Source organism: Geotrypetes seraphini, chromosome 13, assembly GCF_902459505.1.
Source record: "Geotrypetes seraphini chromosome 13, aGeoSer1.1, whole genome shotgun sequence".
Taxonomy (NCBI): domain Eukaryota; kingdom Metazoa; phylum Chordata; class Amphibia; order Gymnophiona; family Dermophiidae; genus Geotrypetes; species Geotrypetes seraphini.
The window spans coordinates 61,454,826-61,467,003 of NC_047096.1; the positions used below are offsets into that span (position 1 = coordinate 61,454,826).

Genomic DNA, 12,178 nt, shown 5'->3' on the forward strand with positions numbered 1-12,178 from the left:
AGCACACCAGAACACAGTCTCTTCCCGTCTGTGCAGGCTGGGTGGATAGCCAGGTAGTCATGGGGGGAGTGTGGTGCAGTGGTTAGAGCTACAGCCTCAGCACCCTGAGGTTGTGAGTTCAAATCCCCTGCTGCTCCTTGTGAACGTGGGAAAGTCACTTAAACCCCCATTACCCCAGTTACATTAGATAGAGTGTGAGCCCACTGGGACAGATGGGGAAAATACTTGAGTACCTGAATGTAAACCACATAGGCTATTAGTGGTATAGAAATTAAAAATAAATAATACTGAATTTTTCCCAAATCATCTCTACATTCACTGTCTACATCCAACTCTTCCGCAAACACCTAAAAACCTGGCTATTCTCAAAACTGTAACACTTCCCCCCTCTTAGGCCTCTCACCTTCCCCCTTTACACCTAACTCTTTAATCTCTCCACTGTAGTTCCTCTCTCATCTTTCTTCCTGTAAACCGTGCCGAGCTCCGCATTCGTGGAGATGGTGCGGTATATAAACCCAAGGTTTAGTTTAGTTTTTAGAATACTTTACAAAAGCAAGACTAGGGACCTATTTGATGGCTCCTTGTAATCTCAAATCTATACTTGGTTCCAATTTTATTTTATTTTTTTGCTAGAAGTATCTATTTAAGACATACCTGTGGTCTTGGGATAGGCTTCTGAGGTTTCTTGGATCCTAGCTTTTTCATGGCGTTATAATACTTTTTCTGCTCTTCTGTCATAAAGATGTCCTTCCCTCCAAAGTAGAGAAAGAAAAGCCATTATTTTACATGATTCCAGCGTTACTCATTGCTTTTACACATACAGGGATGTGGGAAGAGGGAGATTCTCTTAAGGAAAACCTGGTAACCCTACGTTTTATCTCCATTCAATGGAGAACTGCGCAATCGAAGCACCTTTCTGTAATCTGGACATGTCAAGTACCATATCTAAATATGAGCATCCATCTTTGTCCCTACCTCTTCCATAATTTCAGTTGGATGTCCATATTTTGGACCCTCTCTGGTCACGCCCAAAACACCCCCCCAACCACACACCCCTTCGCCATATGGACATACCGCAGTGTTATACATCCATATCACGTCTTTGTAAGGTTGGGATTTGGATGTCTGTGCAATATGGACGTCTAAATGACAGTTTCCAGATGTTCAAAACAAGAGCAGAGTTTCTAAAATAACCACCATTGTATTCTATAAGTTATGCGGGTATGAGTGCTGTCCCCATTGCAAATAGGCAATGGTGATGCAAACAGGAGTATAAGTTAAGCAGGTGTTTGTAGAATATTACTTAGGGGAAATTTTGGCATGCATATGTGAGCACAAACATGCGTGAATACACTATTTTCAAATTCACTTGCACGTAGATGTTGGCGCCTATGAACAGATTAAAAATCACAATATTTCCCTTTACAAGGTAGAGAAGGTGGGCCAAAGGACATATGACAGACCAGATACTTATCTTTTTCTTCTGCTGATTAAAGTTGTCAATGATGACGCCGATGAAAAGGTTGAGCGTGAAGAAGGCCCCAAAGATGATGAAGATGACAAAATAGATGTACATATAAAGGTTTATTTCATACTGGGGCTGCTCTTCGATCTGAAGGAAGAGAGTCAACACTTGAGTGCAGGTCAACACATGGCTCTAGGATGCCAGCAGGCAAACACAGACACGTTTCAAGTTGATCGTGCGAGGTGGTTCTACCGGGTGACATCAACGCACTAGTATCAGAGCAGGTCAAGACTGATTTTGTCCCCTGCATCTGCACCCAATGTTTTAATTTCTCCAGGGAAGGCAGGAACTATTATCTACGCATGCAAGGAGAAGCAAAAACTAGACCTGGCTTAGCTTTTGCTCAATGACCAGGATCTGGCAGCTAGAACCTGAAGCCCAACAAAAGACCTGGTACATTAGAATGATGCTTCTCCATTGTGTCCTGGATTCACCCTTAGCTAGTCAGAGTTTAGGATCGGCATTATGAACATGCATAAAGGAGATTTACATATATTAAACACCCGTTGTATGCAAGTGTATCTGATGTATATGCATAGCGGTGATCCTGAAAACAATCATCAGGTGAGCCTTTCTTTGTATTCACTTATTACCATGATTCATCTCTCTATTTCACTTCAACCACACCATCATTATCATTTGCACAAGTACACCACAGAATAATACTCACTAATTAATCACACCCATCAATTCATTACACTCATAAACCAGACTTCATTTTATACAAACTTTCACATAAATTGTTGATGTTTATTTTGATTTAAGGACCCCTGAAGAAGGCTGATTCCAGCCGAAACCCGCTCTACTTTGTAACTCTCCTGGAAATGTTCAGATAACCTCTTGTATAATCCGCCTTGAACCACAAGGTAATGGCGGAATAAAAGACACGTAATGTAATGTAATGTACAGGAGAAAGTCACTGCTGTCCGGCTCTGATTTTTGAACTGTAGTGCACAGTCTCATGATTTTCAAGATAGATTTTTGCAATGCATGGTTGTTAGGCATTGCGAAATCTAGGGTGTGAGCCTTACAAATAATACAGAGAACGGCAGTGAGATTAATTGCAGGGATATCGTGTTATGAACTTATCTCCCCTGTTTTAAAACAATTACATTCGTTACTAGTATCACAATGTATTGAACATAAAATCTCAACAATTATCCATCAAGTGGTTTACGGGGAAGCGCCATGCTATTTGGTACAAATGATGTAGAAATACATTCTAACTTGAACTTTACGATCATACACAGCAGTGTCTCGCAAACTTTCGAGCTGGGGCACACTAAACCTAGTGTCTCCGTCTCGAGACACCCGGAAGTGAACGTAAGAACATAAGCATAGCCTTACTGGGTCAGACCAGTGGTCCATCAAACCCAGTAGCCCGTTCTCACGGTTTAGTTGCAATAGCCCGATGGCTTGATGACCATAGATTAATCTTGAATATAGAAAAATGTACTTCATGCTGGATAACAGTACTTTACCCTCAACCACAGGTAGATGTGTTTTTATTGGGGAAAAAGATACTACATAAGAACATACTAGAACAGACCGAAGGGATCTTGCCAGGTACTTGTGACCTGGGTTGGCCACTGTTGGAAACAGGATTCTGGGTTTGATAGACCTTCAGTCTATCCCAGTATGACAACTCTTAAGTTCTTAAGTTCTTACCATCTTGGTTAAGTAAGTATAAAAATTTCTGTACTTAAGCCAAGACCTTACCCCTCCAATTCTTCATGATCATAGATGCCAGCTCTGAGGCAACAGTGGGTGCTGACCATCCCCAGTACTGAGAAAACTCTTTTACTGTTTCCAGAGAGGGGTAATTTGTGTTGAGTTCAGTGGCGTAGTAAGGGTAAGAGGTCCCCGGGCCAGTGGCACCCCCCCTGTGCCCTCCTCTCCAGGCCCCCACTCCTTCTGTATCCCCCCGCTCTTTCCTGCCTCCATTCGTGCTCTCCCTCACCCCCTCCCATACCTCTAAATCTTTGCCAGTGCGAGTGACTTCTCAAGCATGCTCCTTGCACCAGCGTTGGAGTTCCCTCCGATGTCACTTCCTGGCCCTGTGACCTCGAAGTGATTCAGAGGGGAACCAGGCTGGTGTGAGTAACAGGCAGGAGAAGTTGTTCATGCTAGTGAAGATCTACAAAGGTATGGGGTGAGGGATGGTGGCTAGTGTAGCATGGTGTGGCGGGCAGGATTAATTCGTCGAGGGCCTCTAGGCACACAAGTACACTGGGCCCCCTGCCCCATCCCACCATGCGCCCAGGCAGAAACAGGAAGCTGCGTCAGAGGGAAGCTTTGGGCAAGCAGCACCGCTTGCACAATTACAGTTCCCGTTGCCTTTCTTACCCACGTTGCTTGCTTGTCTTACTTTCCGTCGATGGGTAGGGGCCACGTTGCCAATCGGAGTGTTGCCAATCGATGCTGGAGGGGCCCATTGCCGTTTGGAAAAAACAATGTTGATGCCCTCCTTCATCGGCCCCCCTGACCATTTCAGGCCCTAGGCACGTGCCTACTTGGCCTATTGGTTAATCCTTCCCTGGTGGCAGGGCGGAGAGGGGCCGGCGTCCCCACTGACATGGCGCCTGGGGTGGTCCACACCTTCCCCCTTACTATGCCACTGGTTGAGTTTATTACCCCCAATTGTATTAAAAAGTTAGTTCTTGTCTTACCACCAAGCTTTTTAAACATGTAAATAGCTAACAGAAATAGAAACTATTCTCCTGACATCCAGACCACTGGTTCCTCACAGCCTTTCTGTATTCAGCCACCATCAACCTGCAGGCATCGAGTAGAGATGGTTTCAAGGAAGCTGTAGCGGCTGCTTCTCACACAGTTGACCTGTGGCCTTCCAGATCCATTCTCTGTTTTCTCATCTCCCTTGCCTCTGCAGTACTGCCATGACCTACCATCGTTCCTTCCACTGTTCTCTATATCAGGGTCAAGCAGCTGAAGGGTTATCCCCTCCTCACAGAGCATGCATGCTGCAGACTTTTAAAAACATGCATCAGTCATGCAGCATGGGCAGAGTTCTACAGAGCTGGAAGCGCAGGCCGTGTGCAGCAGGAAATAAGTAGGTGCGGGCGCATCTCACTTCTCGAGAATCCACCGCAGCATACATGATATCCATCCAGCCTTTGAAGGTAGCCTGGAAGGAAAGGAAGAAAATAGGCATGTACATATGTCAGTGCCTTTTGGATCATTGTGCAGCTCTACAACTTAAGTGAACACTAGAAACATGATGTCAGAAAAAGGCCAAATGGCCCATCCAGTCTGCCCTTCTGCAGTAACCATTATCTCTTCCTCTCTCTAAGAGATCCCACGTGCCTATCCCAGGCTTTCTTCAATTCAGACACCGTCTCTGTCTCCACTTACGGCACCCTTTCTGTAAAAAAGTATTTCCTTAGATTACACCTGAGCCTATCACCTCTTAACGTCATCCTATATCCTCTCAAATGAAAGAGACGCGGCTCATGCGCATCTACGCCACGTAGGTAGGTATCATATCTCCCCTCTCCCACCGTTCCTCCAAAGTATGCATATTGAAATCTTTAAGTCTGTTCCCATACGCCTTATGTTGAAGACCACGCACCATTTTAGTAGCATTTCTCTGGACCGACTCCATCCTTTTGATATCTTAAAATCAATTTAACGTGCTAATTTACAAATGAGCACACACTGAGTCAGTTAACATGCAGTAAGTCTTTGTGTTACAACAAACATTTGAAACAAACTGAAATATCAGGAAAAAGGGCAAATGAACTGAAACCAAACCAAAAAATGTTTTTTTGTTCACATTCCTGTGTATTAACCCCCCCCCCCCCCCCCTCTTTTTGTCTGTGGATAGATCCAGTGGTATGCTGATAAATGTTTTAAAATGGGCTCTCTCTTACACACCGGCGTAGCCAGACCTGCAATTTAGGGGGGAGCCCAGGGGTGGACTGGGAGGCAATGTATTTCTCTCCCCCTCCTTTTCCCCCATACCTTTGCTGGCAGGGATGCCGAGTCCTGCCAGCCAAATAAATGGACTGCCACTGCTGCCTGTTTCTAGCTCTGAGCAGAATGCCAGGACTTCTTGTACATGCTTAGAGCGTGCACAAGAATTCTCAGCATGCTACTCAGAGCTTGAAACAAGCAGTAGGGAGTGGCAGCAGTAAATTAATTTGACTGGCAGATCTCAGCATCCCTGCCAGCTAGTGACTTAGTAAGGGAGGTATGGGGTGGATCACCCTGGGTGCCGTCTTGGTGGGGGCGCTGGTACCTCTTCAACCCCCCACGCCACACTTGTGCCCTCCCTTCTCCCGTTACCTCTTTAAATCTTTACCAGCATGAGAAACTACTCTGGCCTGCTGCTTGCACCAGCCTGGCTCTCTCTGAAATCACTTCTGGGTCACAGGGCCAGGAAGTGACGTCAGAGGGAAAGCCAATGCCAGTATGAGCAGCAGGCCGAAGAAGCCAATCACACTGGCAAAGATTTACAGAGGTACCAGGGAGGGCACAAATGTGGCATACGGGGTGCAGTGCCTCCTACCCTCGCTACGCCACTGCCACCAGCAAAGGTAAAAGGGAGTTCAGGAGGGGGCCTAAGCTCATATTAGGGGGGGCCTAGGTCCCCAAGGTACCCCATGGCTACTTTAACAACCAGCTCCCCCAAATTCTTATAAATTTTCAAATTGCTCTTGTGAGCTAGTGCAAGCTGACTCCAGCACTCACTGGATAGATCCCAATTGCTGTACACCAGGGTGGTCCAACCTGTGGCCCAAGGGCCGCATGTGGCCCGGTGAAGTATTTTGTGCGGCCCCGGTCGAGGGCGATGCAGTGTTTTCCTCTGCTGCCTCCGGGTGTTTACCATCTTGCCGGCTCCCTCCTGCATCTTGCTGCAGTGTTTGCACGGCCCCAGAAACATTTTTTTCGGCCAATGCGGCCCAGTGAAGCCAAAAGGTTGGACACCCCTGCTGTACACCCTTTTCTTTCCCCATGACATAGTACCCTGATCATAGCTTTCTGTCCATGCCATTCCATGTGAAGTAATTTTTTCCTCTGTTCCAAAAGTTTCTCCCACAATGGGGAGCTTAAGGAACTTTAGTTCTGATAAATTCAGAGTAATCTCTGCAACTAATGAAGTCAGTCAGGTGAACAAGCCTACCTCCTTCCAGGTAATAAGTTTGCTAACCCAAAGTGGTTCCAGTTGGCTTGCCTTGAAAAGGACTCCAGGAAACTGCTCTTGCTGGGAGGCTCTATTAGTGCCCTCAGTAGAGATCAGTGATATTAGCAGTCCCACTTACTCGTAGACGGCTAGTGGTATGTTGTTTTCATTTCACTGGCTGCTCTGAGATTCCACATTTCTTTTGAGCTGTATAGGGACAGTATTAGCTCAGGTTCAAAAACTCTGATCTCTGTAATGCCCTTTTCCCTCTTTCCTCTATCCATTTCAGAGCAAGCGTTTGTCTATTCTCATCAGACTCTTCCATTTATAGCAGGCATGCTTCAGGGCGGCTGCTTTGAGTCGGGCGTAGCAACCCTACTGTTGACTTTAATTGCCGATGACGGACCAATAGTCCAAAAACTTGGAGGGCCGTAACTAGGAGTAGAGCATCTCACTGAGTTTGCATCAGCCAGAAATCGGGAATGGGCAGAAAACAGCATAAATATAATTCTCCCACTTACCACCTGTAGCAGAGAGAGATATCCAAGCCCCACATTGTCAAAGTTCACCTTCACATTCATCCAACGGATCTGGCCCGTGTCGTTCAATGCCAGGCATTCGGACTTATTGTTAACAACACTGAGGTCGAAGAGATCAGAGGTGGTGGTGTTGACGCACCGATAAAACTTCCCAGCAAAGAGATTCACACCCATGATGCTGAATATCAGCCAGAAGATGAGACAGACCAGCAGCACATTCATGATAGAAGGAATAGCACCCAGGAGCGCATTGACCACCACCTGCCAAAGGAGGAAACAGAAGGGCCAGCAGAAGGATGCATTCACCGCATTGATTTCATTTATTTAGAACAATTGTTTGGTGCCTGTGACCCCAAGACTGGGGGCCAAATAAAACTGAGTGCAGAATAATGACATTCCTATGGAGCCTCTCAGTCCCAGAACACAATACCGATATCAAATATTTTCACAATTATACTTCCTTTATATTTTTTACTGGTAGAGTGATTTTGGGCAGTGCTCAGAAAATGGCTACCAAGTAGCGCTATTTTGCTTGTTTCACATGCAAAAGGTAAAACTGCATCACTTTCAATCATCGCACTATAATCACAAACATATGGAGAGGCAATCCCTAAGAATAAGAGAAGTAGATTAAGTGCACTTATCTTATTTAAATAGTCCTGCTTCTCCTTCCATGATCCAATATTAAACAATCCCACTTCTCTCCAGAAAAACACAATGCATTCTGGGGGGCAAATTCTATAAGCGGCATCCCGATTGTAGGCAGCGGTAGGCGTCCTACCACTGTCTAACCAGTCAATCAGGATGCACATTTTCTTAAAAAAAACCCCAAAACCCCAACACAAGGCAGGCCACCTACACTGTAGTCATCTGTCGTGGTTGCAGGGAGGCGCCCAGAGATGCTTAAGCTCACCCAAGGCTGAGCATGGGCATGGTTTCACCTGGAGATGGCTTTGGGCGAGCTTAAGCAGCCCTCGGTCTCTCCCTAGGGCCGTGATAGGCATCTGAAATGTAGGCCATTGAAATGCTGGCCTGCATTTCAAATAGACGAGGCCGCTAAACTGATCACAGCAAGGAAATCTCTCTGCCGTGATAAGCTGAGCGGCCGCGGCAGGGAACGCCCCCGCCCCTGCGAACATCTCCGACAGGTTTTTGAAATAGTGGAACAAAAGCCCCTTTAAAACAATGGTTCCTGGTTCACAACCTTTGCAGTTATTTAAGATTCAGTGTATGAATGTGGTTTTACCCAGCAATAAATTGTAGTAGTGTCCGACCTAGTGGTAAAATAGCAAATTATAATCACAAATTTAACCCCACCAGTAAGTAGTATTTCTTCTTAATTTCTCCATGATATGATGTATTACATCTAAGCTTTCTTTTCAAATTAAGTTGTATCAAAATGAATCTAATCCAAGGGGGGAAAAAGCCTCAGAATCAGGAGCCTCATGCATTTGATTCAGCAAAATTGCTGCTTTTGACTCATATATTCAGTCGTTGGCAAAATACCCCTTAGCTGTATTTTATTTTTTTCTATTCTTTTTTTACTTTTTCTTTATTTAAGAACATAAGTATTGCCTCTGCCAGGTCAGACCAGAGGTCCATCGTGCCCAGCAAGCCCGCTCATTAAGATATTTATTTGCATTCCCTAAGAAATAATAATAATAATTTATCATCTAATTACTTAAGACTCGTTCAAAAATTGTTTTGTTATTTTCAATTAACTTAGGCACTACTTATTGTACCAGCAACAGTATAGCAGATGCAATTGTAACTTATCTCATTAACTGAAGCTCCGGTCCTTCCACTTAAACTTCTTGCATCTATCTCCTATTCTTTAAGGCTGTCCCCAAGTATATAACTTTGTACAGTTTTACCCGGCCATGATTGGTCGGTGACTATGGAGGTTGACCAATCAGATGCAAAGGCACCAAGTTTTTTCACATTGATAACGCAGAGGAAGCAATCGCCAAATAGTGAGTATAAGATCTTATTTTCAATATCGCCGTGGTCCTTTTACTTTAATATGATATCTCTTTTGATGTTGCTTTTTTGTGTTTGTAGGGTAGTTTATTGAGTATGAGACCCTGAGGCGTTGTAGCCACGAAACGATCATCAGATTGTGAAAGCATTTATATTCGTAATGGTCTTTTTTCCCTGATACACCAGTTCTTTTGGCGAAAGTTTTTTAGTGCCTATGATGTGTGGGTTCACCTCTCCAGCGATCTGAGGCTTTTTTTCTTTCGCTTTAAGGATTAATGTGGTGCCTAGCTTGTTTTGCTTTCTAATGGAGTGATTTTGTTTGGATTTTAAGCTATACTTCTCCTCTGTTCCCCTTTTTTGGATTTTTGTTTATAAAAGAGATTTTGAGGATGTTCGGCCAATCATGGCAATCAGGTTTAAGTTTTTCATCTGAAGTAGTGGCTGATTTATTAAAAGAAAGTGACTTTAAAGCAGTATCAGGATGTTACACTTAAAGATAGGTGGGCAGCCTATATGTACAACAGCAAATGTAAATATATGTGCTTCTAAGTTGTTCAATTTATATGATGTTTATGTGTATATATTATTTTGTCCACTTTTTAATAGGTCATTCTAATCCATTGTGGTATATTTTTATATTATTTTTTTAAATTTCATATTTGCTGCAATATGCACGTATATTATTTTAGCTACTTCTAAATGTCACACTAATCAGCTCGTGCCAATTGTAAATATGTAATGTGCACTAAATTTATAAATCTATTTGTCAAAGGGTATACCTTAAGCAATTAGGGAAATCCCTAGCCAGAGACCACATGACTTAAGCTAAGTATATGCTTAAAAGTTCTAAATAATAGCGAGTAAAAGCATTAGCAAAGTTAAAATTAAAAACATAAAAATTTTAAGGAGGAGAAATCTCGGATCCGATGACAACTTGACACGTAAAGCTTAGAGCAATGAGACATACTGAGCTCTAAGTGGTGCCGCTGAGGATTCTGATAAGGTGAATAGTGCAAAGGGGTTGTTGACAAGTAGTTGAAAATCTGACAACTATTTTGTTGTTTAATTATTTTGTAATGATCATTTTTATTTCATATTTGCTGCAAAATGTATAATTGCATGATATTCTTGGTCCAGTGATGATAATTTACACCTTTCATTATTATCATTATCGTTTATGATTTATCAATTATAATTTTTTAACCCTTTGATATGTATTTTTTGATATGCAAGTCTTTCAATGATTTATTTATGTTATATTAAATTTTAGGATATTTGGTCCAGTGATTATAGTTTACACCATTCATTATTGTCATTTATGATTTACCAATTATAATTTTTTTAATCCTTTGATATGTATTTTTTGATATGCAAGTCTTATGATGATTATTTATTGGTTTACGTTTATTTTTATATATGTTTATTTAGACTCCTGAGGCAGGCCCATTTTGGGCCGAAACACGATTGTGTCGAGTCTTGACACATAATAAAAGGCATTGAACACTAGTCTCCTATTTTAGGTATTATATCAGTTTTAATCATCTTAAATTGGTGGTTTAGATTTTTAATATTTGGAAGTTTTTGTTGTTATGAGTTATATATTTTTTATATATGGTTTATATTGTGTTTCATTTATTTATGCTGGTTGTATTGTAAACCACTTTAAAACTTATATACTAAGTGGTATATAAAGGGCTCCTTTTACTAAGCTGCATTAGGGCATTAACACGTGGAATAGCGCATGCTGAATTGCCGCGTGCGCTAGACCTTAACGCCAGCATTGAGCTGGCGTTCTAGCTGCTTAGCGCACAGTAATATCCTGCGTGCGCTAAAAACGCTAGCGCACCTTAGTATAAGGAGCCCAATGTTAATACATCAAATCGTCAAATCACATCCAGTTTCGCATGTGCTGATGTCATTTCCAAGGGTTTCCAGGTTATTTGCATTCATATCTCTTCAGGCGACGCTTGAGAATTTTTTTTGTGAAATTTCCCATCTGGCTGCCAGCGGCATCTTGTCAATATCTAATTTGCTTGTCACTCTACAGTGTGCAAACTGCACACTGGTGCCAAGTAGTATGCGCTTGCAAAGTTCATACCAGTTTTCAAAGGGAAAGATTTTTCTTTTGAAAATTACCTTGGCAAAAGTACAGACACAAATCTACTTCAGCTATTTGTTAGGAATTTTCTCCAGGCAAAATGATGCATGTACTATCCCCCGGATTCTGCATATGGTGTGATCCTAATTAGATTGTGAGCCAATCAATGCCAATAATTAGATGCCAACAACTAATTATTGACATTGATTAGCATCTATTAGGATTTGCACATGTTTCTGGCTGCTTGCTATTCAAAAATGCTAGCCACCTAAATACCATAGCATGCAACTCCAAAAAGGGCGTGGCCATGGGCGGATCAGGGGCATTCTTAAAAGTTGGGCATAGTGTTACAGAATAGTGGCTCAGCATGCCCAGCTTCCATGTTTCAGCAGGTGTATGCAACCAAGAAGAGAACGAGGTGGATATAGTTCAATCAAATCATCTGAAACATTATCAAAACACAGAATTTTATTTCTCCAAATTGGCACAGCTACAGTGCCAAAATATCGCTTAGAATTTAGGAAGTTGGTTGGTTGGGCTGAAAACCTTTCAGCACCCTCTTGTATATAATAAAAAAGTGAGCCAAGTATAGGACAATCAAGCCATTGTGACATCACTGATGAGGTTGGCCCTTATTGGTGGGGTGAAGCATTATGACTTCACAGTATAGCTCCAGTTACCAGAGACTGAAACTCTTTACACTACCAGGGGGTGCTGAAAAGTTCTCAGCCCTATCAAGAAGCGAATGAGGTGGATATGCTCCAGTCAATGATCTGAAGCAATGTCAAAGCACAGAATTTCGTTTCTGCAAATTGGCACCTAACAAAATAAGACAACACTCTTTTCAGCTACAGTGGCAAAATAATGCTCAGTCAGCATTTAGGAAGTTGGTT

At 42.7% G+C, this 12,178-nt stretch overlaps 1 protein-coding gene across 3 annotated transcripts in view; it reads right to left on the reverse strand.

The window, feature by feature from the left end:
- SCN4A (sodium voltage-gated channel alpha subunit 4) overlaps positions 1–12,178 on the reverse strand; it is a 129,091-nt gene that overhangs the window by 11,577 nt on the left and 105,336 nt on the right. For all 3 annotated transcript variants that reach the window (XM_033918603.1, XM_033918601.1, XM_033918604.1), the window contains 4 exons: positions 7,190–7,468; positions 4,617–4,670; positions 1,475–1,612; positions 655–759 (listed from right to left, as the gene is read on the reverse strand). In XM_033918603.1, the coding sequence (XP_033774494.1) occupies positions 655–759; positions 1,475–1,612; positions 4,617–4,670; positions 7,190–7,468 (576 nt within the window). The remainder of the gene's footprint in view (positions 1–654; positions 760–1,474; positions 1,613–4,616; positions 4,671–7,189; positions 7,469–12,178) is intronic.